This window comes from Phaseolus vulgaris, chromosome 3, assembly GCF_000499845.2.
Source record: "Phaseolus vulgaris cultivar G19833 chromosome 3, P. vulgaris v2.0, whole genome shotgun sequence".
Taxonomy (NCBI): Eukaryota; Viridiplantae; Streptophyta; class Magnoliopsida; order Fabales; family Fabaceae; genus Phaseolus; species Phaseolus vulgaris.
The window spans coordinates 22,423,368-22,450,847 of record NC_023757.2 but is presented as its reverse complement, the minus strand read 5'-3'; the positions used below and the strand labels follow the sequence as shown (position 1 = coordinate 22,450,847).

Below are 27,480 nucleotides of genomic sequence, written 5' to 3'. Positions count from 1 at the left end.
ATTCTTGAGGTACAATCAGATAAAGATGCATCCAAGGGATGAGAGCAAGACGACGTTCATGACGGAGACGTGCAGTTACTGCTATATTGCGGGCGCCACCTACCAGAGACTAATGGATAAGGTCCTTGCACCCATGCTGGGAAGGAACGTGCAAGCCTACGTAGACGACATGGTGGTGACCTCGCAGGAGAGGGGGTGGCACACAACGAATCTAGAAGAGCTGTTTGCCACCATATCAAAGTACCGCCTCAAGCTGAACCCCAAGAAGTGCGTCTTCGGGGTTGAGGCGGGTAATTTCTTGGGCTTTATGCTTACAGAGAGGGGGATAGAGGCGAACATTAATAAGTGTGCAGCTATCATTGCCATGAGGAGTCCAACCTCAGTGAAAGAAGTGCAGCAACTTACGGGACGGATGGCAGCTTTGTCAAGGTTCGTGTCTGCTGGAGGTGAGAAGGGCCACCCCTACTTTCAGTGCCTCAGGAGGAATAGCCGTTTTGCATGGACAGATGAGTGCGAAGCAGCATTCCTCAAGCTAAAGGAGTACTTGGCGACGCCTCCGGTGTTGTGCAAGCCACGGGCAGGCGTCCCCCTTCGCTTTTATTTTGCTGTGACTTAGTGGGCTATCAGCTCTGTGCTGGTCCAGGAGCAGGATCAAGTGTAGAGGCCCATCTACTTTGTAATCAAGGCTTTGCAAGGCCCAGAGTCGAGGTACTAGTCGTTGGAGAAGGCGACGCTGGCAGTGATGTTCTCGGCCAGGAGGCTCCGCCACTATTTTCATAGCTTCACAGTGGTGGTGATGACGGACCTCCCCATTCAGAAGGTACTTCAGAAGCCAGATATCGCTGGGAGGATGGTTCGCTGGGCAGTGGAGCTGTCAGAGTTGATATCTAGTACGAGCCCAGGGGATCCATCAAAGTGCAAGTCTACGCAGATTTCGTTGCAGAGCTCTCACCAGGAGGTGCCCCCCAAGAGGTGGAGTTAGGATTACAGTGGATGCTTTCAGTGGATGGGTCCTCCAATCAACAGGGGAGCGGCGCGGGAATAGTCTTGGAGGGGCCTAATGGGGTGTTGATCGAGCAAGCCCTACGTTTCGCCTTCAAGGCAAGTAATAACCAAACTGAGTATGAGGCTTTAATCGCTGGAATGCTCTTGGCCAAAGAAATGGGTGCGCAGAGCCTCTTAGCAAAGAGTGATTCGCAGTTGGTCACAAGGCAGGTGACTGGGAAGTATCAGGAAAAGGACCCACAGATGGCGGTGTATCTGAAATATGTCCAAGTGTTGAGGGGAGCTTTCGCTACGTTCGAGCTTGTGCATGTCCCTAGAGAACAAAATGCCAGAGCTGACCTGCTCGCCAAGCTGGCCAGCTCAGGCAAGGGGGGAAGGCAGAGGACAGTCATTCAAGAGACGCTCAAAACGCTGCGAAAGTTTGTGGCAGACAACAGGGTGGATGTTCTTCACATCAGTACGGCGAAGGGAAAGCCAAGGAGCCATCGCTCTTTGATTCAAGATACGGCGAGGACACCCCGCATCAGCACCTATGCGGCCTCGCCCGAGGAAGAGAAGTGTGTGCAAGTATGTGCCATGGAAGAAAGGGACACGTGGATGATGCCTTATAGGCGATACATTGCAGATGGGATTCTCCCAACAGAGCCTGGAGAGGGAAAGAGGATAAAGAAGAACTTTGCAAGGTACACTCTCGTTGATGGAGTGCTGTTTAGGCATGGGTTCACGCACCCAATTCTGACATGTGTGAGTGGCGATGAGTGTACGAGGGTCATGTCAGAACTCCACGAGGGGATTTGTGGAAGCCACGTGGGGGGGAAGATCATTAGCTTCCAAGGTGATTCGCGCAGGGTTTTATTGGCCATCGGTGAGGGAAGATTGTGTGAGGTACGGCCAGCGATGCAAGCAGTGTCAGATGCATGCTGACTGGCACAAGGCGCCTCCAGAAGAGCTGAGATCGATTTACAGCCCGTGGCCTTTCCACACATGGGGAATCAATATTCTGGGGCCTTTCCCTCTGGCGATAAGGCAGATGAAGTACTTGATAGTCGCCATCGAGTACTTCACGAAGTGGATAGAGGCAGAACCAGTGGCCCAGATCACTACGCACAAGGTACAACACTTTGTTTGGAAGAACATTGTATGTCGCTTTGGTGTGCCAAGGTAGGAATCAAGCAAGTGTTCGCATCAGTCGAACACCCCTAGACAAATGGGCAGGTAGAGTCCGCGAATAGAATTTTACTGAGGGGGCTGAAGCGAAGACTAGAGAAAGCTAAAGGGGCGTGGGCAGAAGAAGTACCAAGGATTGTGTGGGCTTACCACACCACGCCTCAATCTTCCACCATGGAGACGCCGTTCAGCCTAGTATACGGGTCAGACGCCATGATCCCAGTAGAGATTCACGAAAGTTCACCTTGCTTTTTGAGCTTTGTGGCAGAGGAGTCCAACAAGGAAAGAAGGGTAAATCTAGACCTGTTGGACGAGGCCAGAGAAGAGGCAAGGATAAAGGCTGAAGCTGTGAAGAGAAGAGTGGAACATCAATAACCCTCCAAGGTGAAGCCACGGCAGTTCCAAGTGGCTGACCTGGTTATGCGAAAGGCTCATCCCTATGAGTTGGAGAACAAGTTGTCTCCCAAGTGAACTGGACCCTTCAGAGTAACCGAAGCCAAGGGGAACGGTTCTTACAAGCCTGAGACTCTAGAAGGAGGCCCCATCCCACGTAGCTGGAACGCAACCAATTTAAAGTTTTATTTCAGCTAAAAACATTATGTAGTACACAGTTTAAAAGGGGACACTCTTTTTCCCTTGCGAGGATATTTTAATGAGGTCACCCAAGTAAAAAAAAGAAGAAGTTCAGGAAAACTTTGTCTCAGTTTTTCCTTCTCTCACAACGTAAAAGCAAAGATTAAGAAACAAAAACAAAGGCTCGAGGCGTCGCTAGGGGTAGGAGTTGCCAGGCATAGGCGTCGCCAGGCGTAGGCGTCACCAGGCGTAGGCGTCACCAGGCGTAGGCATCGCCAAATAAGGGAGCGGACGTTGAGTGCCTAAACCAGTTTGAACGGGCCGACACCCCAAAGCGAGTGGCGGGAGCACACTCTCAGGCGCGGGCGTCAAGTTGAAAGGTACGCATAGTATAAGTTAAAATCCGGGCGTCTAGTCCCTGAGCAGGGGTTAAGGGATTCCTTCGGGACGCCCCCTCCTCAGGTGAGAACGGCTAGTCCCGGTGTCTGATGTTTAGACACCTCGCAAGGAAGTGGCGGGGGGCACTTCCTTCGAGCGTGGGCATCAGACAGTAAGAAGTTTCGGAGCAGTGGAGAACCAGGTCACTTGGTGCAGATACACACAATTAAGGAGAAACGCCATCCTTCGGGAAACCTTCTCCTTAGGCGTAATCATCAAAATCCCTGGTCATCTTGGTGTTTAGACACACCAGGGACGATACGGCGATGTTTCCGACACGCCTCTCCCTGGGCGTAGGCACCAAGCGTGCAGAGATAAGGGCTAAGTCGCCTTGGTGTTTAGACACCCCGTGGACGATACAGCGTTGCTGTAATAGGCCTCTCCACGGGCGTGGGCGCCAAAGCGTGACTTTGTCCCAAGTGTTTAGACACGCTGAGGACGATACGACCTCGCGTTCAGCGGGTCTCTCCTCGAGCGTGGGCACCCAGTACAGATAAGATAAGCCCTCCTCGCCCTCGAGCGATGTCGAGGCCACAGAAGAAGAGATAAAGTCCTCCCTCGCCCTTGAGCAACGTCGAGGCCATAGAAGAGATGAGACCAGTGGCGCCTTTGGCAGTAAGCGCCTTAGGGCTCAAGAGAAGTAAGTAAAAGAGCAAGTTGAAGATTTTTTATAAGTCAAAAGGGCAAGAGAAATTCGAAGAGCGAGAAGAAGAAGCATAGAAAATACAAGTCATCCAAGGCATTAAGTGCAGAAAAGAATATACAAGGGTGTAAGGCCAGAGCAATCAATTATATGCAAAGTGTGCAGAAAAAAGAGTTCACAACAGATGATGAAACCAAAGATTAGTTATATTAAGAAATATAGGGAACAAAGATGTTCATAGCAATTACAAAAAGAGCAATTTTATGCAAGTTTACAAAGTGTTACAAAGGAAAAGCTAATCTTCAGGAGCCATCAAGGGCACAATTTTGCCTTCGACCACTTCGCTGAAGGGGCTGCACTTTGAAATATTGATCCCAGGGTTTGCACAAGATGCTTTGACAAGGGCCTCAGCAAATCCATCAGCGAACCCCGTCGCAGCCTCTTCGATTAACTTTTCCTCTGTGGCCTTGAAGTTCTCAGCTTGAGAGGCCATCTCTTGGTCTTTGGCCGCCAAAGCAGCAACTAGCTCCTGAACTTTGGCCTGCAGAGTGGTGTTTTCGGCAGTTAGCAAGTTGCAATCGTTGGTTTTGGCCTCCAGGGCTGCCTCAGTTTTTCCCAGTTTCTGCTCCCGGTCAATGTAGTGGGCTTCAAGCTTCTTCTGTTGTATCTTGGAAGCTTCCACCTCGCCTTCAAGCTCCACAGCTTTAACGCGGAGGGGCACGACCTGATTAAGAAGCTCAGCATGGGCTTGCCCCGCCTCATGCAGTCGTTTATTGGCCTCCTCCTTAGCCTTTTGTGCCACCTTCAAAGAGACCTTGTAGGCCTCCTCTTGGCGCTCCCACCGACGGGCCAAGCTCTCTTTCTCCTCTTTCAGCGAGGCATTCTCCTTCTCCAAAGCTTGGAAAGCAGAGGCTTCGACCACTCTGGTTTTAGCTTGGGCACGCCAGGTATTGGCACAGGCAATGAAGGCGCCCATATAGTAATTCATGCCTTCCTTCTTGGGCCCTTCAGTTTGGCTGCTTGAAGACATCTTCTCCAAGTAGCCCCTGAGAGTTTCTTGGATTGGTAGGGGAAGCTCTGGTGCAGGTGTAGGTTGAGCAGGTTGAGCAGGTTCTAACTCAACCCCGCCCTCCAAGGCCATTGGTTGTGGGGGTGAGGTGGCGCTTGGAGGGTTCTCCCTAAGAGACTCAGCCCTGTGGGAGGGGGAAGTGGTGGAGGTAGCAGCCTGAGGAGCAGCCAAGGTAGTCCTTCTTCTCTTGAAGACTTGCCCTTCAGCAGAGTCTTCCTCGTCTTCATAAGGCACCACCACCACCACCCCTTTGCCTTTATCAAGGGGGGCTGGTTCAGCAGGAGTCTCAACCAAAGCAAGTGGAATGGCTGTTATGGGGGGTGGTGAGTTTGGGGGGTGGTTTGGAGAGGGAATAGCTGGAGGAGATGTTGTCGTAGGTGGGTGTTGGGGGTGAAGGTTTGGGGAGGTAGGAGTAGTTTCAGAGGTTGGAGGCATGGAATCCCCAACCCCTTTTGATGAAGCCTCGCCTTTGGACTTCAAAGCTTGGGCAAGCTTCTATCTCCTTTGTTTGTCCATCTTTGAATTTGCACCAAGAAGACAAACACAGTAGGGGTTAGGCACAAGCTAAGTTACTACATAAGAAGAGCAGATAATTCATGCGCAAAGCCAAAGCAAGCAGAAGCAGAAAGTAAATGGTTAAAGAAGGTAGTTCTCATACTTATGTAGCGGGTGAGGCCCTCAGCATCGTACTCACGGCTTATCAGGATAGAGGTGTCAAGAACCCCCACACCGGCCAGGATTTGGCAAACCTCTCGATCAGTCGAGGGTCGCTCGTCTAAGGATTTGGGCTTTGTCAGCTTGACCTCTTCCACCCAGTATAGGGGAAAGTCGTCAAAGGCCGCGCGGTCATACTCGGAGCATCACACCTTGAAGAATTTCCCTTTCCATCCTTTGTATGATTGCTGGAATAGGGAGAGGATGATCCTCCCAGTGATGTTGCTCAGGCTCACCCACAAGCTCTTTCCCTGCTTCTTCACCTCAAAGAAATGAAGGAAGATGTCGACTGAGGGCGGTTGGCCAAAGTATCCGCAAAGGATCCCGAAGGCCTTGACGAAGGCCCAACTGTTGGGGTGAAGCTGGGCGGGGGCAACATTGATCTCCGTTAGGAGCTCCCTTTCAAACCCAGAGAAAGGCAAGCACACCCCAATGCACTTGAACACCATCTGGTAGAAGTAGAAGAAGGGAACTCCATTGTTGGCCCTCTCATCCCCACAGATAGGCTCGCCTGGAGTACAGGGAAGCACAGCTATATCTTCATCAAGCCTCCTAGCAAAGGCGCGATGCTGATAGACACCTGATCCTTCGATATGATCCCTCCAAGCCTTCATGGTGGTCAGGCTAGAGCACTCAGTGAGCAGCTCGTCGGGGGCCCAGGAGTAAAGGGCCCTATAGTTGACCTTTGGGGGTGGAGGGTTGGCCGTCGTTTTAGTACGCGCCATTGAGAAAGCTCAAGAGTGAAGAAGAAGAAAGTTTTAGCAAATGGGGTTAAGGCATAAAGGGGAAAGAAACCCTAAGAAAACCCCTACCCACGCGGGAAGTTCAGAAAGGGAGAAACAGAGAAATGGGGAAGAAGAACGCGAATGCAAAGGAAATAAACAGGCCCAGACAGTTATATCAGTGCAAAAGTTAAAGGGAAGAGCCATCGAAGGAGAAAAATCATACCTTTGAATATCTAGTTTGGTGGAGGTTGAAGGTGCGAAGAAGAGAGCAAAGATTGCAGAGAAAGTTTGAGAAGATGAATAGTAGAGGGAATGCGAAGAGCGAATGAAACAGTGTGCTTGAAAGGTATAACGTTAACTTAAGAAGCGCGAGAAGCGCTAAGTTGTGGCCGTGTAATTGAGCCCCGTGGCGAGAGATTAAGGAATAACTTAAAGTGTCACGTCACCGGCACAGAAAGTGTCACGTCACCAGTGCAGGAAGTGTCATGTCAAACTGTGCAAGAGAATGTCACATCATCAGAAGTGCCACGTGGACAGTAGGGCGAGGCCTTAGTCTTTTCGCTGAAAGCAAGTGTCAGCTCAAGACTGGGGGGCTTGTGTACCGACCCGTCCCCGGGCGTTGACCAAAGTCAAAGTCAAGGTCAAAGTCAAACACATGGTGGGACCCACCAAGGGGTTAAGGCGTCGATGATGTCACATCCCGATACCCACGGGTAGGGAAGACCGTGGAGGGGGCGACACAGTAAGAGGCCACGGTACGGACGAGGAGGCCTCGGGCCCCGGTACCTCAGAACAGTAATAAAGATAAGAGAAAGGTGGCTCCAAGGCCATAGTCCCAGTACCAGTAGGGGGTAACCTGACTCACGAAGTACCCACACCACCTCTAGAGAGTCCCTAGGATAGATACAACCCAGGAGAGGGCCACGCCCTGGGGCGAACCATGTGCGTAGTACGAGAGGAAGGCAGATACACTCCTAGGGCGAGTGACTAGAAGCTGGGGCACATGAGTTGGCACCCAGACAGTCACCCCTCACGCCAGATGCACTTCGAGGAAGGAAAACTTACACGCTGGAATTTCTCTAAGTTGGGTTATAGCGCTGTAAGTTCTTCCACGTGGAATTGCGGTTGAGTCAGAAGTACACGTGGCAGTAAGCACTGAAACCCAAGGTATATAAGCTTCTCTGAAAGCTCAATAAGGTATGTTTTACTCATTTCACGCACTCTAGTTACTTGCTCACTTACCCACTGTGCATCAAGTGATTAGAGATAGAGAGAGGAAAGTTAGTTACGAGTTAGTTACCACCTTCAGAGCATTCAGTTACGGTGCTCCGATACGGAGGTGGTTAGTGTTCTTACTTGCTGACTTGACCGTCTGAGTGCAAACGGCCGCGAAGGCGCTCCTTTGTTCTTCCTTGTTTCAGGTATTCAAGACGGAGGAGGGTGAAGATATGAGTTGGTGACAAAGGAGTCCTTGATCGCGAGTCAAAGCCACGCACGAAGATCTCATCGGTCAACCTACAGAAACATGTTTTTTTTTTTTAAATTGTCTGGAGAGGACACATGTTTAAACTTACCTTGAGAGTCCTCTCCATTTGTATTATGTATAGATGTATTGAGTAAATTAAAAGCAAATGTATTAATTATTTTTCAATATAAATTGTGATTTTAACATTCTCTTGGATGCTCCTAATTTTTTTGCATTCATAGTATTTTTTTTTCTATAAACACAGCTTATACATTAGATAGAATTGAAAAAAAATTTAATCTCAACAGTTAATGTACATTATCAACATAATAAACCAGTTTTTATGTATTACAACAATCTTGAAAGTTGAAAATTTAAAAATTCAATGTTGTAGATCTAAGAGTCCGAATGTTTTTTAATATTTCTATATTATAAAATTTGAAATGGATTTATCAATTTACAATATTCTTCACACACAATCAAACTTTATTTTTACAGATATTTTTTCAAGTATAAATTAAAAAATAAATTAATTCATTAAAAAATGTGATTATTTAAATAAATTACCAATTAAAATATAGTAATAAATCAAAATAATATTCCTGATCAAATTAAAAAAAACAGGGGTCTCGGACTAGTTATTTTATTATTTGAAGAGAAGTGATATGAGATTTTGAAGTGGACGTGATAATGGCAGTGACACGCGGATATATAAGCGAATATAATAAATAATTTAAAATAGGATTTAGGATAGAGTCAAAAATGCACTTTGTGTGTGAAAGGACAGATGGCGAAGGCGTTGGGTTCCACGTGCGCAACCCAAACTGAAACCTGCCATAGCAACCAATGCAGAAACTATAAATTACGATTATTTGATATTTAATTAATGGTATTCTTATTTTTTTATAAGAAGGGGAGCGTGGGAGAGACAGCGAAAGGGAATTGTGTCGATTGAACTGATGACGAAGGGTAACAATCAAATATCTCCGGCGGACGGCGTGGACGTGAGCGGCGGAAGCAAAGAGCAGCAGGCGGCGGGAGTGGGGATTCTCCTTCAGATAATGATGTTGGTTTTGTCTTTTGTGTTAGGTCACGTCCTTCGTCGCAAGAAGATTTACGTTCTTCCCGAAGCCAGCGCTTCTCTTCTCATTGGCTTGCTCGTTGGTACACTCGCTAACATTTCTCACACTCAAACTAGTATCAGGTCTCAATTCACTTTCTATTCACATGCCAATTCTCTCATTTTTTTTTTCTGTTTCTCAAGAAACCTCACTTCCTCACTTTCTGCCAAACAGGGCGTGGTTCAACTTTCACGAGGAGTTTTTCTTCCTCTTCCTTTTACCTCCTATAATATTATATCCTTAACCACTCGCATTCTTCTATTCTTGTTTGCTTTTCCTTCATTTCATCACAATTACTCATTGCTTTCATTCCTTGACCTTCCGCTTTCGCTTTACTCAGTCTGGCTTCAGTCTCTCGCCTGTAAGTTCTTCTTCTTGCCCTTTCACTCTTGTTTCGTTCTTTCATTTCAAATTGGCCTCTTCACTTTGCATTTTCGCTCTTTGCAGAAACCTTTTTTCTCTAATTTTGGAGCTATTGTTACATTTGCTATATTCGGCACCTTTCTGGCTTCCATTGTGACGGGTGTCTTGGTGTAAGTTTTTCTTTGGCATTTTTCATTTGTTCCATACCGGTTTGTTACCTTGTGATTCATTTCCACGGTTTGCTCCTCTGCCCACAGTTATCTTGGTGGATTGATGTACCTCATGTACAGATTACCTTTTGTTGAGTGTCTAATGTTTGGTGCACTGATATCCGCAACCGATCCTGTCACTGTTTTGTCCATATTTCAGGTGATGTGATTTACATATTGCTTTAATTTTTGTTTTCCTTCTATTTGCATTGTACTCTACTACATGCTGCATATACTTGTTCCGAGTCTTCTCGCTTCTAAGGTTATGCCAATTGCTCTTGAATGCAACGTGGTGTCAAGTTGTGAAGAATCATTTTGGGTAACCTCTTTCTAGAGCTCTTCTGCTCCCTTAACCAATGCCTTCCACTTGCATTTTATGAACTTATGAAGGTTTAGGCTTTCCTAATTTCAATCACGGTATTCACCTTACATTCTGATTCGATTTGCTCCTGATGGGCGCTTTTGCCTGCCTTATTGCAGGAGCTTGGCACGGATGTCAATCTATATGCCTTGGTTTTTGGAGAATCTGTTTTGAATGATGCAGTAATTTTCTATTACTACAACTTTTCTTTTTTACTCGTAAAAGTGAATCAATTGTGATTTAAGTATGGATGGTACTACTTGCTGATCTTTTCCCCCTCTTTTACGTCTGTCCTTTCTCACCCCTAATCTACGTTGGCAGATGGCTATTTCTTTGTACAGGTATATGGAAATTTCTACGTTTATAAAAAATAACCCACGTATCATTATTTTGACTCAAATATTCACTTTGCAGGACAATGACAGTGATTAAAACTCATCCATCTGGACAAAATTTCTTCATGGTGGTTGTTAGATTTTTAGAGACTTTTGTTGGGTCAATGTCTGCTGGTTAGTTTTATAAATCTTACATGATGCTCTCTTTATGCAGTGTTTATGGGCTTTAAAGATGATTACTCCCATCTGCTGTCGTACTTTCTCTACCTACTCCCCCCCAATTTTTGTGTCACTTACCCTTGCGATTTAGATTAAAATGAAACTAAGTTTCTTATCAATTTTAATGCAGTTACATAAAATTCTTATATTCGGTGAAAATAATCTTGTTGGTGTCAATTTATTAGAACATGTTCAATCTCGCACAAGGAGGCTTCCGAAAGTATTTTTTATTTGTACCACTTAATGAAATCACATATTATCAAAACTAGATGAATACCACTTTTATGATAAAAATTAGATGCAGATTGATATTCCACTTGTCCTAGTTAGCAGAAACACACATAATTATAGTGGTACTTAACAAATTTGGATCTACCTGTGGAAGATTGTTGTAATGCTTTACTGATGAATAATAATAGAAAATGTTGACACTTGGTGGAGGATGCAATGTCCTTTGTGCGACAGACATGAGAAACTATCATTCCTTTTCTTTGAGATCATTTTGACTGGCCAATGTAGAATATATTGCGTTCTTCACGAGCCCGAGATGGTTTAATCCTTTCTTGTGGTGACTTTTGTGGGTATGCTTGTCCATTTACATTTCTCCAAGAATTAGCTAAGGTGGGTTATGATACACAAGTCAATGAGGTCAAAAGGTGAGAAAACGGAGAATGTTTCATACTTGGTTAGGGTTTATCCTCCCCTATATATACCAGATTTATCACCCTGGTCATGATCATGCAAATCCTCATGATAAGGATTGATTTATATCTTCATACTCTTTGTTTCCTACTAGCAGTTATGTGATCATTTTGGGGATTGAGCTACTGTACATGCGGTGCAGGATAAGATAGGTCATTGTGCCACCTTTTGTTGAACAACATTGATTGGTGCCTTTGGGCCAATCTGGGTGCTAGGTCAATGTTAAGTATCCAAAAACTTAAAGAACCCATCCTCAAAAGCTAGTTATTTTGGGGGATAAAACATTTTAAGGAACTGATTAACCAACTCTTTATCAAGAGGTAAGTAACCAATCACTTGGAGAACCCATCCTCAAAAGCTAACTATTAACGGGGGAGAACCAAATACTTTAATACTCTATCAAACATTTCATCCTACTCGATGTGAAATTTAGGCACCCCATAATACTCAAGTCCTTATTAGTTTTTCTTAAACAAATTGGTCCGTTATACTTGCTATGGTTAGTACCTCAATGGTTGTTAAATAATCTCTTAACTTTGTTTGGATGAGGTGATGGAAAGAGAGGGAGTGAAGAAAGAAAGAAAGAGAATTAGAGTGAAAGGTAGGGATGACAAATAAACCTCTACTAGGGGCATTGTTTGAACTCAGAGAGCATGAAAATGGGTAATACCCGTCTCTTTTTAAATTACTAAATCACCCTTGGTTTATTTTGTACTATATTTTGAAATTTATATAATTATAATTTTTTATTATTATTTGACATGAAAATGTGTCCTAGGATTCCTTTGTTTTTATTTTTTTTGTGAAAAAGATATTTAATAAATATTTGGGTGGGTATGGGTATAGGATGTGGATGAGAAAAAAATTTCATATCCGTCGGGTACCACTGGATGTGAATATGTATGAGTTTTTACATTGCAAGACACGGAAGAGTATAGTCAATCTCTCCCTATCCACCCTTCCGTATTATTTTTAGTGAAAAGTGAGATTGTTTGAATTAGTTAAGAGTAGAAATGAAAAAATAAGTAGATTGCTTTTATTTGTAATTATTAACACCCATAATTTTTTATAGGTGTCCCATAATTGATTATGTAATTGAAAAACACAATAAAACACCTATTATTTTGTGTGATAATTGATAATGTATGTCATACTTTCGATGCAAATATTCACTCAGCGTGGATAGAAACTTATTCCTCGCATCCCCTCCTCTGGCCCCTTTTCTTCACAAATCAAGTGACTCAAACCACCACAATAATCTCTAATCCACTCCTTTCCATGTGTTGCGCAGTAGACACCCTGAAGCAAACAAAGCATAGAGAGACAATTTTTCTTAAAGAAATAAGATTTTGTGGAAGGAACAGTAAAATGACTGAAGAACATGTCAATTTCAATTTGGTCTAGTAGGCAGGGGTTAAGTGACACGATAGAAGTTACAAGGTAGGTTGAGAAAGCGGTAAACTGGAGGAGGGTAAAAGATATTCTGCAAAGAAAAATGGCATCAACTGTCTTCACCATTACACTTTGTGTTGTATCTTCTGTCATGATATGCCTTTTATGCTGCTGTTACTCAGTTAATAATACAACTCTTCTCGCAGAAGAGGCTAGAAAAAGAATTTAATTAAAAATTGTTATATTTTCAATGTTCCTGATGTGCCATTTCTTTGGTGGTTCTGCAGGTGTTGGAGTTGGATTTATATCTGCTTTAATATCCTTTTAAATTAATGGTTGTCCTATACATACATATACACACACATATTTATATATATATACAGCATAATAACTCTTTGGAGATTTAAAAATCAAAATATAGTGAAACCTTAACTATGAATACCTATTTAAGTATTGGAGTTGGATTTATATCTGCTTTAATATCCTTTTAAATTAATGGTTGTCCTATACATACATATACATACACACACACATATTTATATATATACAGCATAATAACTCTTTGGAGATTTAAAAATCAAAATATAGTGAAACCTTAACTATGAATACCTATTTAAGTATTCAGGGTTGGATATTGACAAGTAAGTATTTATATTTAATTTCTTGGTTGAATATAACCAGGTCTTATCTGGAAATTACTGATCATAACAATTTTCAATTTAGTCTTCAGAACTTGGAGAGCTGTCTTTTTGTTCTTTTCCCGTATTTCTCGTAAGAAAACTCCTTCTACCATTTCCACATAACTTTATTGTAAAATTTCTATAAATTTTTATATGCTGGTGCAAATTATTTTATTTCTCAGGTACATGCTTGCTGAAGGTCTTGGACTGTCTGGTATTGTATCAATATTGTTCACAGGAATGGTAATTGCATCTTATATTTTTTATTGGTCATTTCATGTGTTTAAAGCATTCTTACATGTATTTTTGTGTTTGTTTTAGGTCATGAAGCATTACACATTTTCAAATTTGTCACGTAGTTCTCAAAGATTCGTCTCTTCTTTTTTTGAGTTGATATCATCATTAGCTGAGACATTTGTGTAAGGAGGATTTAATGACAGTATTTCCCTTCTAGTTCAACATTACCTCTAAATGATGCACGTGAATCATTTTATCTAATAATCTACAGATTTATCTACATGGGCTTTGATATTGCTATGGAGAAACATAGCTGGTCGCATGTTGGATTTATATTCTTTTCCATTGTATCCTTTCCTTGATCCTATAAATTTCAATTTATATGATCTGTACTAGCCTAATGTTTCATATTTATCCTCTTCCTCAACTTGCTTGGTAACCACTTCAGATATTCATTGGAATTGCAAGGTACCTATGTTGTAATTTCTATCGTCATGAGTTATTGATGAGTGACATATGAGCTTGTCAGGCTTTTAGCTAGTTTGGTAAAATATAAAGACATGCGTGCACTTTGACACTTCTATCCTTAGCTTTCATATTTCTTCATGAAAATTTAAACTACACTGTTTGGTCACTTTGTGCAGGGCCGTCAATGTGTTCTCATGTGCTTATTTGGTCAACTTGGTCAGACCTGCCTATCGACAAATTCCGCGAAAACACCAGAAAGCTCTTTGGTATAGTGGTAAGGTTTCAGAATGTTGCAAATCCTTGACTATAACCTGGAAAGTTTTCTTGATTCTGTCAATAAAAAAAACTGCTTGATTTTGACGTGTTCTTTAGTTCCTTGTCTGTTATGTTAAGTTTTGTACTTTATGAACATGTACAGGACTTAGAGGGGCAATGGCGTTTGCCCTTGCACTGCAATCAATTCATGATCTGCCAGATGGACATGGACAGACCATCTTAACTGCAACTACTGCAATAGTTGTTTTGACGGTAGGCGTGCTCATGCTTGTCATATAATATTTTAAGCTAATCATTAGTCATTACATTAAAAATAAATTCATATGAAAGCAGTGTAAGGTCCTTTTCTATGTCACTCTTTTGAATGTTATTTTCACACTATTCTGTTTCTGATATTTCATATCTATATTCCTATTTAAAAGGCTATATGGGGATAAAAAACTATGTAAAGCATGGTATGCCATTTTTTTCCTTTTTTAAATTGTCATTGTGTGCATCTTTTTTTTCTTGCCTTCATAGATTGGATAAGTATTTCACTGCCATGCCAGATACAAGAAATTGTTATTCCAACTAAAATTCATTTGGTGCAATACGCCACCCTACTTTTTGGCTTTCTATTGTTTAAGGAGGACTGTAGTTGCACCCTCTCTAACACTCTATTTCTACTTGAAATTTATTGAAAATTACAAAATCACGAGTGAAACTTGTTAATTAAGAAATGAAACTAAAAAAAAGTGGTTCTAAAAGGGTGTTTCGCTAGCATTTCTATGGTGCAAATGTGGTTTTGTCTAGGCTTGGGGAGGAATTCTCATAAATGCTTCAAAATTTCTGACTGTTACCATCTAATTTGGGTTTCTCCATTCAACATACGATTTGATTGTCTATGAAGGATCTGTCATGAAAAGTCAATCTTAGCTGTTGGACTATTATTAGCTCCATCTTCAGATTCAAGAGGGGCAAAGAAGGTAGAGAAGGAAATCAACCTTTAGAGTAGGAAGGCACCAAGAAACTTGAGGATTGTATTACAATAAAACATGAAAAGAAACTGCAGGGATAAAATATCCGGAAGAATGAGTAGTAAACTTAAAGTTTATTTAAAAGAAAGTATTAAGTTAGCATATTCTTGAACTCTCTGGACGAATCTTGATAAAAATGTGCAAGATTTGAATCCAATGTTAAGGAAACACTGTCAGCTTACTGATATGAAAGATAAATGTACCATCCAAGAATCTCAGAGTGGGAGAGACAGAAATTTGGACATTTCCAATGGAAAATACTGGGCCTGATTATCTGTCAAAAAGTGTACTAGTTCTATCGTGAATATAGCGAACTTCTAAAAAACTACTTGAAAGTTTGGTCCATAATTATTTTTCTTCTTTAAGTTACTAGCAGCTACCTATTCTTTTTGCCACCTTTTCACAGTCACTCTACCTGGCTAATTATTCGACAATAAAGTTTGGTTACTTTATTTCAGGTATTACTGATTGGTGGTTCAACAGGCACCATGCTGGAAGCTTTACAAGTTGTAGGTAGCGACAGTCCTATCATCGAGAGTCCTTTGGCTTCACTTACCAGAACGGTATGTTTTGCTAGATGAGGTTCTCTTGCTTATCAAACAGTAGAAGCATATTTTCATTGTTGTTTCCACGTAATTGTTTTTTCCCTGTGGAATATAGCAGGTAGCACATAGCTGACTTCTCCTCGAGTGAGATGTGGCTGGGGAACTAGCTAAATTGAAAAATACTTTACACCTGTTTGGGATTTTCTGGGGAAAATAATTGTTTATTTTTATCAAAATCTACCTCAGAAAGCTAGTAAAAAGTTTTATTTAAATCTTCTGTATGTAACTAGGCTATATTTGTTGCTGAAATTAACAGAACCATGAAAATTGACGTGTTGTGATTATGCTCTTAAATTGCATCTAAAACTGAAGTTACGAGTCATTCCATTAGGGAAAACAAATCTCTTGGATCTAAACTCAACCCTATAAAACTAGTTTGCAAGTGAGATTTGCACCTATTATAATTTGGTCATATCTTTAGTAAATGTAGGATCTCCAACAAATTTAAATAGTCCAGAGCTATGCAGTGGTAGACTATGATCTATAACCAAATAGGAGTTCTAAATACCTAATCAAGATTAAGTGTTAGGATATATGTAAAACTCTGAATGCAATTTAAATTCAAAGAAATTACATTTTTTATGAACTTTGTTGTGGAATTATATGTTAACTTCTAAATTAAATATTTGAACTGGGACTGTGCATTTTATTCTTGCAAAAGATATGACCATTATAATGAATCTACTTGTTTCATCCACAAGAATTTCGAGGGCAACAATGGTTATTTTTCTCCTGATGATGAAGAACCATCATCGGGGAACAAAATCAAGATGAAGCTACAAGAATTCCAAAGAAGGTATCATTTGTGCTCTGAAATTTAAGATATTCTAAATATATGTTTACATTACTGAAATTTCTATGTTTTATTTTTCTTTGCATTTCTGTTGCAGTGCTGCATCTTTTACAGCATTAGATAAAAACTACCTCACCCCATTCTTCACTAGTCAAAATGAAGATGAAGGTATGTTTGACTTGGCATTAATTTCTAATCAATACTATCTGACTTTTTGCTTTTTAAAATGCTGTTTTATGCGTCTTACTAGTTCAAAAAGCTAAGTTATCGTCTTACATTCTGAATATGAATTACCTTATTTTCGAATCGGAGATTTCTCGGATGTATTTCCCTCGCTTACATTTATCTGCTCACAAGTACAATTCTATCCCGTTAATGAGTAAGCAGCAGTAGTTATTATTGTTTTTCAAGCGTTTATGACCATATTTTCGGCATTTGGAAACCAACTATTTTTTAACCTTTAAAATCTTGTTTTGTGGCTGTCAAACTTACATTGCAGTATTTGATTCATATTATACACGTATACTTCTTAGTAAGTCATAAATTCCTCCTTTATACGAATGCAAGTTTTTCGTGAAATTGCGATTCTGACATGATTTCTTCTTCTTTGATATTGGCGTGCACTATACTTGTTTGAACTTTATGAATTAATTTTAGGCTTAGTGTGAATGAATTTGTTGATCTCTTATTTGCCCAACTTGGTCCTGGTCTTGGTTTTAACAGCTATGCCCCTGACTTCGGAGAACATGGGATTGGATGACCTTGACAATTACTCGTCATGATATTTTTGGAACAACGTACTCAATAATCCTATGAAGGTTCCTTTTTGTACACACCTTGAGTCACATGCAATTTATTGATAACTTGAAGGAATTGCCATAGAAGGATGATCATTCCAAGTTTCCAACTCACAGGATTCAGAAACTTACGTCAAGTAGGAAGATTAGGTTGGAAGACAGACATCTTGTCTGCAGCATTAGTATTCTATGGTTTCAAGTTGATGACTATGGTTCTTTCACCAAGCTGGGGATTTATAAACTTGATCTAACCACATACGTGTTTACTCACTCTAATATCGGTAGTCCAAGATTAGGCAAGCACATGATCTTCATATAAAATATTCGCGTTATTTGTTCTTTGCAGTTGTCGAAAAGATCGAGAGAATATGCAAGTAGTACAAGTGAGGATGATAGAGAGAAATACGAAAATGTTTCAATTATGCTATAAATTCATTCGAGTTTGAAATAGTTTTCAACAACAGTCCTGGCATAATTGTATTCAAAAAGTTCATGTTACCTTGTACTTATTTTATTTATTTATGCTGGCCGATTGTACTAGTCTTGTAACAAGTCTAATGAATATAATGTATGAAGGACTGTTTCTTCCTGCACCTCCCATATATATTCTTCTGCCACCTCCATACACAACATGAAAATACATTTTTATCCTTTTTATGTCATCCCATATAGTAGTTTCTGCATTACATGATCCGGAGTCTAAATAAGACTTTCGGATTATGTAATCTGGAAATTAATCAATGCATATGAAAAAAGGCTTCTAGATTACAATCCAAAAGTTAATTACAAATTTAAAAAATGACTTCCAGATTACATAATCCGAAATAATATAGAGGGGCACTTTTGGAAATTTAAAAATATATGGAGTTGAGAGAAGAAGATATGGAGGGGCAGGAAGAAACAGTCTGTATGAAGTATTAATGTTCATGAACTTTTATTTAAAGAATGTAACAAGTGGCCCAAACATTTTGGACTGTAATGCCAAGTTTATGAAAGTTCTGCCCATTAAAATAAAAGGCGAATTTAGAAGTTCTAACCAAAGTTGGCTAAAACAGCTTATTAAGGATTATGTCCAATGTTGTGTTCTTAGAAGAGGAGTTTTAAAATTTAAAGAAAATTGAATTGTTAAATATTTGAATTGTTTTTTCTAAATATTTCTTTATGGCAGTGGAGCAGGAGATGGTAAAGAGAGTGGAGGTGGACGGCGATTACGTGAGGAAGCGGGTGGAATAGATTGCGTAGCTTACTGAAACAGTGTTTTGGTGTATGTAACAACAGAAGTAGTGATGATAGCGTTGTGGTTGTGGTATTCAATCAACAGATAGTAGTTTACCCAACGTATCAAGCTTTAGGGCAGAAAGCCAAGACAAAGTTAAATTACTCTTTATAATTAAATTATTATAAAATAATTTTTATATAACACATTCCTAGTGCTAGCTTATAAAAAATTATTTTATTTTTTAAAAATGTTTGTAGATAAAAAAAATTCAAACAAACTTGTAGTCTAGTTATGGTCACAAATTCTGAAGTGTTAGTTTGCATGTTTTGATTCAAACATTGTTGAATTAATTCAAAATACGCGTATACATTTGTTACGTACCCAGAACTCACACACAAAGACACAGATAGAATTACTGAAAGACTAGAAATGTACACTGTATTGGGAAACAACCAAGGAAAAAAGTTTTCCTTCTCCACAGGAATGAACCTCTTAACAAACTGAATTTACCAAAAACAACCCCTTCCCCAAACCGGTTGGTCTTTATTTAAAGACCAACCATTCCTAACCGCTAATTGCCACCTACCCTTTATTTCTTCCCTGATACACTTTCCACACTCTCTCCTTATTTTCCTTATGTTGTGTCCTAACAACATTACATATGTATACATTGCTTGGTTAGAAGTGTTATTTGGACATTTAATATTATTGAATATTAGATAAAAATACACTAGGAGAACACAAACAAATCATAAAAATGGTAAGTTATTAAGAATTTATAACTAATGCATATATGATTTCAAACAATTTAATGTATATACAAAATTTCTCTTTTTCATCTTAAAATATAATTGGTCAAAAAATCTCAACTTCAATTAATATAAAATAATAAATACTTTCAAAAAACTTAATATTAAGTATATTTGGTTAAATATTATGATCTTACTAATTTTAAATATTAAATACTATCATCTTATTCATTTTAAGTACTTTTTTTAGTTACACAAACTCTGATTGACCTGTAAATGATGGTAAATTTATTTTATAACTAATTGTAACAATGGTACTAACTTTGATCATCTTATCACCACCAAATATCTTAATTTATAAAAGTAAATTTATTTGATAAATAATAATATTATTATTACAAGAACTCTCATTACCTTATTATCATCACCCAATGTATTAATTTGTGTAATTTATATCACAGGAACAATGATATATTTCAATAACAAGTTTCTATACTTAACACTACGATTTCAATATTGTTGGATCGAACCTTTAGTTTCAGATACAAAATTAGCTTTTGATCATGGTAAGTGTTTGATATAACAATTAGTATTTAAGTTAAAGTCCAAATTTGATTCGTAATGAAATAATTATTGAGGACAACATGTTGCAAATTGCATCAATTATTCCATAATAAAGTTTAGGTGAGTAAAGTCACATACACATTAACTATCACTATAATGATGTTTATGCAAATAATTGAACGACCATCATCATTTCTTCTTGAGAATAGATCCCTAATAGCTCGCAGATGTTAGTTGAAACAGTGGAATGTTCACTAACTTTTTCTCACTTGAGGCATAATGTTGTCATTTAAGCGTCATACTAAGCTTCAACTATATGTTTTTGGATAAGAGAAAATCAGGTTCACTTCATCTTCGCTTAAATTACAAATGACTCACTTCAATGATAACACATTATTTAAGTGACAAATATAACATTTAACATAAAATGCTTATTTACATTAAAAGACTTTAGAGAACTTCATCGCCTCATCAATACTTCCTCTTCTGAGCAACCATGCATAAGTGAGAGTTCTAAAGGAAAGAGAATTATTTTAACATTTCTATGACTCCAACCCTAAACCGCAACTTGAGTGAGAAGTATTATCATTCGAGTGCTCGTTTGGTGCCAAGTAATAATGTTCTACATCTAGATTGACACTCCTCGCTTAAACATTGTTCAAGTCATAATGACACTCAAAATAAGCAAACCGACAATTATTTAAAGTTTCATAAAAACAACTTTTTCAATATAACTAATATGACTTAATTTTACCATCAACAAAACATAACCATTATGACATAATTTAACCATTCAAATTCAAAACATAACTATTATGACATAATTTAACCATTCAAATTCAAAACATAATAATTGCATTCATAATCTAATCAACCCACACTTCACAATTACAATCTCAATCATTCCCGCAACTATAATATTCAACAAATTTCAAATACTCAAAACGATACTCATCTATAATTCAAAATAATTTCTCTTATCTAACCGTGATTTTTTCTTAATCATACTAAAAAGAGAAGTTAAAAACACATCAAAACTCCTAGGAACCTGACACCATCAAATTAACCAAAACATTTATAACAAGATGGACCAATATTATCTCAATTAACAAAATTGGTGAAAACTTGAAATACTTTTAAATGAAGTCAAAAGAGTAAAGATATGGAGATTTTAAAGTAATAAAGAAACTTACTCTAGTTCAAATTTTTATCAGTTGGATAAAATGTATATTTAGTCACCTTTTAACTCCTCGAATCTGTTAAAGAAAAGCATGAGAATATGCTTAAGAAATTTAGAGAGATAGTAGAGAGAGAAAAACTTGGAAAAAGAAAAAAATTTATGAAAAAACAAACCGTATACCAGTCTTATAATTAATTCGATATTAGTAATACGTAAAAGATTTTCCATTAACTTCTTTCATTCTAAACATAATATTTAAAAGATTGCTTACATAATGTCATGTCATTTACTACAATGATAAGTAACATTGTTTAATTTAAAAATTTTCTTATAAATAATTGTATTGAAGATGAGAGAAGGTATTATTCATAAATGCAATTCTATCATGGACAATTTTTTATTTGTAGTATTAGATATATTGATTTTGTATTGGATGAATAACATTTCTTACCTATATAAATTTTAGCCATATTTATAATAGATAAAAGATAAAGACAATAAAGTTTTATTAAAAAATATTATCAATACATTTTTAACATAATTTCTAAGCTAAAATATAATGTCCCTTTTCTACATTTTAGTTTTCAGTTGGGTCTCTCAAATTCAAAAAAATTCACTTTGATATTTTATAATTTTTCTTAGACCAAATTGATTTTTCGTTAACTTTTTACACTAATTTAGCTACCTTAGTCAAGGTGCCATTTAACAAATTCTGAAATATGTGACATTAATAAAATTTTCGTTATTAATATTGGAAATCTTATGGAAAAAATAATTTAATATAACAAACATTGTAAGGGACCTAAATGACATTTTTTTTAACTTAAGACACTAAACTAAAATATAAAACGTAGACAAGAGACCATAATTCTATTCTAACCTACTTTCTAATATACTTGAGTTTTTCTATAAAAATATTACTCGTTAAATTTTTAGTCGAGTTTTAATTTTCATATTGTCAATATATTTCTTTATACACACACTCGCTGGCTTTTAAAGTAGTTGTTAGGATAATAGTGATTTATGATTGGTTAATCTGGTAGCTATTTACTCTTTTTAATCAACATTAGAAGAGGCTAACTTTCATAGAATATAACCGGGAAAACAGTTAAATTAGCAGGGTGGCGGAAGCATCGAATGTTCTGTTGCTAATTCAACCCATGGCAACTGAGGCATTTTATGAGCACGTAAATCCTAATATTAACAAATGTTTTTAACCAAAGAACTTGATTGTAATTTTAAAGTAACCACGAATAAGCCCACCTAGAGGAGACGGATCTGTGGAAAATGAGTACCGCAAATGTCACTAGTACAAACTTAGCACACATTCTTCCATCTTTGGCAAAAGCTATTAAAAATAAATAAAAAATAAAAAGATAAGAGATAGGAAATCAAGGTTATTTAGAAGGAGTTTATGTAATGACCATATCATCCTACATTGTATGATGAAGCATGCCACCGATCATTTTTTTTAGTTAGGTGGTGCAACAATTCCTAGACAGAAGAACATAAACTGTAGGTACTTATAGACACGGGGTATGCAGTCAAATTTACATGCAGTCCAGATATTTATAGTTTCTCCGCCGATTGTATTGAAGAAGGCTTCCATAGGTGCGATCCCAAACACCAATGAAAAGTGATTCTGTGTCGGGGCTAAAAGATACACCAGAGATCTCCCCAAAAAAATCGATCTCCTGCTCCTTCTCAAACCCACTCTTTGCATCATACACATGCACAAAGTCAGCTGGCTCAGCCATTGCCATGAATCGCCCATCAGATGTGAACCTTATAGAACGTATAGCTCCCAGGTTGCCCTTAAGCACAGCAACAGACTTTGACAAGTTCCTAACATCCCAAACACGACATGTTTTGTCTTGGTTACCAGTAGCAAAAATGTGGCCATCAGGATGCCATGCAGATGCAAATGAGTAATCCAAGTGTCCAGATAAAGGCTTCACAGTCTACAAAGAACCAAAATTTAATTCATTTATAATTTACCCATACACTGCACATAAGGAATTTATAACATAAATCAAAAGAATACACCACCTTTCCAGTTTGAGAATCCACAAGTAATCCTTCTGGGTTGTCTCCGACAATCACAAGCAGTTTTCCATCTGGGCTCAATGAAGTATGCTGCGGACAGAAAGGGAACAAATTCAGATCATTTATTCTATCTATCAGAAGACTGATATAATATTTCCCGACATTGGCAGTGTGCACAGTAATGAGCATGCAGAGAGAAAACATATATATATTTAGACATACTCTCAATTCTCTCTCCTTTTTAAGCTTTAAAATTTCCCCATTACTATTCTACTATTCTGTTTGAAGTTTCCTTAATAGTAGAGCTCAAAAGCGAGGTTTATCAAGTTAAAGTTCCATTTGGTGTCTCCCAATGAACCCACCCACCCTTCACATAACCTCCTTTCTCCACCCTATTTTGTCTCTTTTTCCTACCTTCCATTCTCTCCACTCTTTTCTTTCCAGTGTTTCAAAACTCCCTACACCCATGAGGCACATAAGTATGGGAAAGGTGATTTGAGTTGAGAGGAACACCCATCCCTCAAAAATCTCTATTAGAAGCTCTTCCAAAGTAAACCCATAAATCGAAGTGATTATTTACAACTTAGATTAGTAATGGGTTTTGCATGGGGTGCTGAAAATTTAAATAGTAGGATTCTTGTGATTTCCTTAAACTCCTAAGCCCTATAAATTGGGGAATTTGTGATTTTCTTTGATGTCTATCTACTATAGTGAAGCTGTAGGGATAAAGATAAGAGCAATAATCTCTTTATTTAGAGTTGTAGGTAATAGTAATACTACCATTGGATATTCTAGCTATACAATTGTGATGTTAAAAAGTTACGGTAACTACTATCTATGAATTATATGACTCCTAGATGAACTATTAAAAAATGTTTATGCCAAGGGCCTAAACTTATGATGTGTATTGACACTTGATTGCTGGTTTGGAGACATACATATACATGCATACACACGTGTATATCATCTATATATAGTTTGTATGGTTTGTGAATTAGTATTTCAGCTGTCCTGTTTAGAAGGGGAACTCTTGGATTTTCAGTAGCTCCCTTTGTTTTTATTTGTGTCTTGGTATAGCTTTATTTTCAGGCTGGCCAGGTTAGTTAACTGACTGTGTAGTTAGTGCGCTGGCTTTTGACATCCCCACCATTAATGGACTGCAGATTAATAGACATACTAAACTACTTTCAATAATAAAAAACAAATCCCACATGGATTGGCTTGACACCCCCACCATTAATGGACTGCAGGTTGACAGACATACTAAACTGCATTCAATAATAGAAAACAAATCCACATGGATTTTTACAAAGAATTAAAAATTTAACCATTTAAAGACTTACATTTACAGGCCAAGAGAAGGAGAAATGCTTGGAAAGCTGAAATTTTTCCATATCAAAGTCTCGAAGTCCACAATCATTATTCGAAGCCATGAAATGAACAGCTCCACTGAGATATCAATTAATTGTTAGTATCCTTTGTAAGCAATAATTGCTAGCACCATATAGAGAAAATAAAAGAAAAACAGTAGATCAGAGAATCAAGACCTTGGATGCTCATATATCTCAACAGCATTTGTTATTGCATTGTCATCATAAGTAGTTCTTGAACAGAAACTAACCCCTGGTCGATCTATGTACTGCAAGACAATACGTATCATTTAATCAGTCAAGAATTATCAATTATGTGGAATGAATCAATAAAGTTCAAATAATTGAGAATGAATTCATATTATTCAGTTTGGCTAATCAGTAATTGTTCAATTAATCAGATCCATTTTAAGGCAAAATAATCTCTTTACCATTTAAAAACAATGTAGAAATCTAACAAATATATCGAGTATAAATTCATAATTTTGTTTGAACATCCAAAGCAAGAAATGAAATATTGAGCACAATAAATCTTAGTGACCAAGTATCTTGCATGGTGTGTAGTAATAGTACATCCAATAAATAATGGCAAATACTAATATAGGGAAGAAAAATGACAAGTACAATCCCCATAATAATAGAAGTACCTTGCAAATAAGTTCCCCTTGAAAACCCCCAGCAATCAACAAATTATCCCGCACAGCCAGTGTACTAATCTGTGTCTGAGTAAATCCTTCCAAAAGGCTTCCAGGATGTTTCTATCACCAACAGGCACATAAAAGGCTTAATTTCATTTGTAGATTCTAAGTGATCCTTTTGATAACAAAGGAGTGCAAAAATTATTACCTCACATGGAGCCACATGCCCTGATACATTCAGGATTTCTGATTTCTTGGAACTTAAAGAAGACCAGTGTATAATTGAGTAACCCGAAACAAGATACACATCATGCTTAGATGTTGACCACACCAAGTTCCTCAACTACAAATGAGAGATTGGAGGTATCACATTAACATTAGTTAACTCATCGAACATGGCACACTGAATTTCTAGAAGGTAATAATAATCTAACTTATTGCATCGCATCATCTGAAATGATTCAATATAATTCATTACTATATAAACGTACTTGGAAATGAAGTATTGTTGATTTCACAGATCTAGTGTTTTGCCAGAAATCATAATACTTTCCTCCTCTATATGCTAGTGAGCATTCCTGTAGGCAAGAGATGGAATAGATGAGAAAAAGATAAAAATCCCCTAAAAAGCATTACTCAAATGCCACAGAACTCGAGTAAAAAACACAGTATACCTTTTCTGACAGTTCGCCTGATTGCGGTATATTTTCATAATTCTTATACTGCTCTAGTCTAGTTTGTCTATACTTCTCACGACTAATGCTCAGTCTATCCCAAGGTATACCTTGTATATCCTTTCCTTTCCTAGCTTCTGCAGCAGTGGTATCTGTCATTCGATTTTCCTGCAACAAAGAAGAAAGAACCCACATCCCAACAAGGGCAATCAGAAAGGAAATATTATGTCAAAGCCATTTCATAACATTTTACTCATGTAATTGTAAATTAAACGCATAAGACAAAACCACAAGGCATGACAAATTTACTTATGAGGAGAAACCAACCATTGAGTCATAATCATCATCATCGGATTCGGACTCTGAATCGCCAAACACTCTGCCCCGAAAATATATATCATCTTCTGCTTCCGCCATTTCGTTATCGTCAGCGACATACTCCATTCCGTCCCCCTGTTGTTGAGCCATGATTCCCTATGTTATTTATTCCTGCCAAACAAAGTGTGTGAGGTAAAAAGCGGAAAACACATCAATTTCACCCCGTACGAAAATAAACAGACAAACACCCAATGTCACAGGACCCTGAACTAAAATTTCAATTTTATTTCCAAGTAAAAAAGATGATACTCCTCGGTCTCAGAACATCCACCGGAAAAGGAATAACAAGCAAGCAGTAACCTAACCCTAAAAACGTGATACTTAAAAAAAACATTCAAATTCTAAAGCTAACAGACAAAAGAGTTGTCGAGAAGTGAAAAATCATGAGCGTAACAATGCTTGGATTCGGACAATTCAGACAGGCGGTTAATGCGTAAGGTGCATAAAGGTTTCATCTTCAAGTTTTGAGACGATGAATTGAATTGACGGGAGAAGGCCCCAAAATAAAAACCTTAATCGAAAAAAATAAAGGGGGAAGGAGGAAGAAACGGCACAGAGAGAGGTGAAGGTGGAATTGGGAAACAGAAAGGAAGCTAGATAGAGATAGAGATAGAAACCTTAGTGTCGCTGAATGGAAGAAGAAAGATAAAAGGACAGAAGAGAAGAAAAAGAGAAGACCTTGAATTGAAATGAATTGAGACAGAGAGAGAGAGAGAGGATCTGATCTGCGTTCACAATTCAAGCACTTTCCTCGGATATATAGGACACATCCCAAACTGCCACTTCCCTGTCCTTTTTTTTTTTTGGATGTCCATGGTCCATCGCTACTTTTTTAATTAATCTTTTAAATTAACTGCCACGACTCCTTTTCCTGTGACCTTTTTATCCCTATTTTTTACTTTATTTATTTATTTTTTAGTGGACACACCACAATGATGTCCACATTATTATTATGTAACTAGCCAGTAAGCCCTCCATACTCAGAGCAGATATGTTTAATCCAATAAATCTTCTAAAGAAAAAGTTATATAATTGATAAAAACTCATAACTTTTATTGTTTATTGTAGTGTTTTTTTTCTAATATTCAACTTTATAAATAATTTATTAATTAATTAATAATCTTACTTTCTAAAAATTAAATCTTAATTAAATATCCTTCAAAATTTATCAACTAAAATAATATAATATAGTAAATTTGTAACATCCCTAATTACATTATCTAAATAGTATATCTTGCAAATATTTAACCAATTAACATATATATATATATATATATTTAAATAATTTA

At 38.1% G+C, this 27,480-nt stretch overlaps 4 protein-coding genes across 7 annotated transcripts; 2 read left to right on the top strand and 2 right to left on the bottom strand.

Annotated features, from left to right (window-relative positions):
* The first annotated feature begins 993 nt into the window (after positions 1–993).
* Positions 994–1,929, top strand: LOC137839358 (uncharacterized). The gene has a single exon (XM_068648477.1). The coding sequence runs from the start codon at positions 994–996 to the stop codon at positions 1,927–1,929; it is 936 nt and encodes a 311-aa protein (XP_068504578.1).
* Positions 1,930–4,121: 2,192 nt separating this feature from the next.
* On the bottom strand, positions 4,122–5,330 carry LOC137839357 (uncharacterized). The gene has a single exon (XM_068648476.1). The coding sequence runs from the start codon at positions 5,328–5,330 to the stop codon at positions 4,122–4,124; it is 1,209 nt and encodes a 402-aa protein (XP_068504577.1).
* Positions 5,331–8,696: 3,366 nt separating this feature from the next.
* Positions 8,697–17,966, top strand: LOC137806879 (sodium/hydrogen exchanger 6-like). Of its 3 annotated transcripts, XM_068607228.1 has the most exons (22): positions 8,697–9,003; positions 9,095–9,154; positions 9,257–9,281; positions 9,368–9,453; positions 9,541–9,652; positions 9,973–10,035; positions 10,175–10,194; positions 10,268–10,362; positions 12,789–12,817; positions 13,111–13,142; positions 13,225–13,272; positions 13,364–13,424; positions 13,503–13,600; positions 13,690–13,765; positions 13,867–13,886; positions 14,063–14,160; positions 14,305–14,414; positions 15,637–15,741; positions 16,485–16,579; positions 16,674–16,744; positions 17,300–17,394; positions 17,491–17,966. In XM_068607228.1, the coding sequence occupies exons 1-21, from the start codon at positions 8,759–8,761 to the stop codon at positions 17,356–17,358; spliced, it is 1,608 nt and encodes a 535-aa protein (XP_068463329.1). In that variant the 5' UTR covers positions 8,697–8,758; the 3' UTR covers positions 17,359–17,394; positions 17,491–17,966. The 3 variants fall into 3 exon arrangements, with proteins under 3 accessions (XP_068463329.1, XP_068463328.1, XP_068463330.1); XM_068607227.1 differs by having other exon boundaries at positions 17,300–17,966; XM_068607229.1 differs by having other exon boundaries at positions 8,775–8,963; positions 17,300–17,966.
* Positions 17,967–22,469: 4,503 nt separating this feature from the next.
* LOC137806878 (uncharacterized WD repeat-containing protein C2A9.03-like) lies at positions 22,470–27,011 on the bottom strand. Of its 2 annotated transcripts, none has more exons than XM_068607226.1 (10): positions 26,870–27,011; positions 26,141–26,302; positions 25,814–25,981; positions 25,631–25,717; positions 25,348–25,482; positions 25,149–25,259; positions 24,679–24,770; positions 24,475–24,580; positions 23,135–23,221; positions 22,470–23,046 (listed from the first exon to the last, which is right to left on the bottom strand). In XM_068607226.1, the coding sequence occupies exons 2-10, from the start codon at positions 26,279–26,281 to the stop codon at positions 22,636–22,638; spliced, it is 1,338 nt and encodes a 445-aa protein (XP_068463327.1). In that variant the 5' UTR covers positions 26,282–26,302; positions 26,870–27,011; the 3' UTR covers positions 22,470–22,635. The 2 variants fall into 2 exon arrangements, with proteins under 2 accessions (XP_068463327.1, XP_068463326.1); XM_068607225.1 differs by having other exon boundaries at positions 26,809–26,942.
* Between the last annotated feature and the right edge of the window lie 469 nt (positions 27,012–27,480).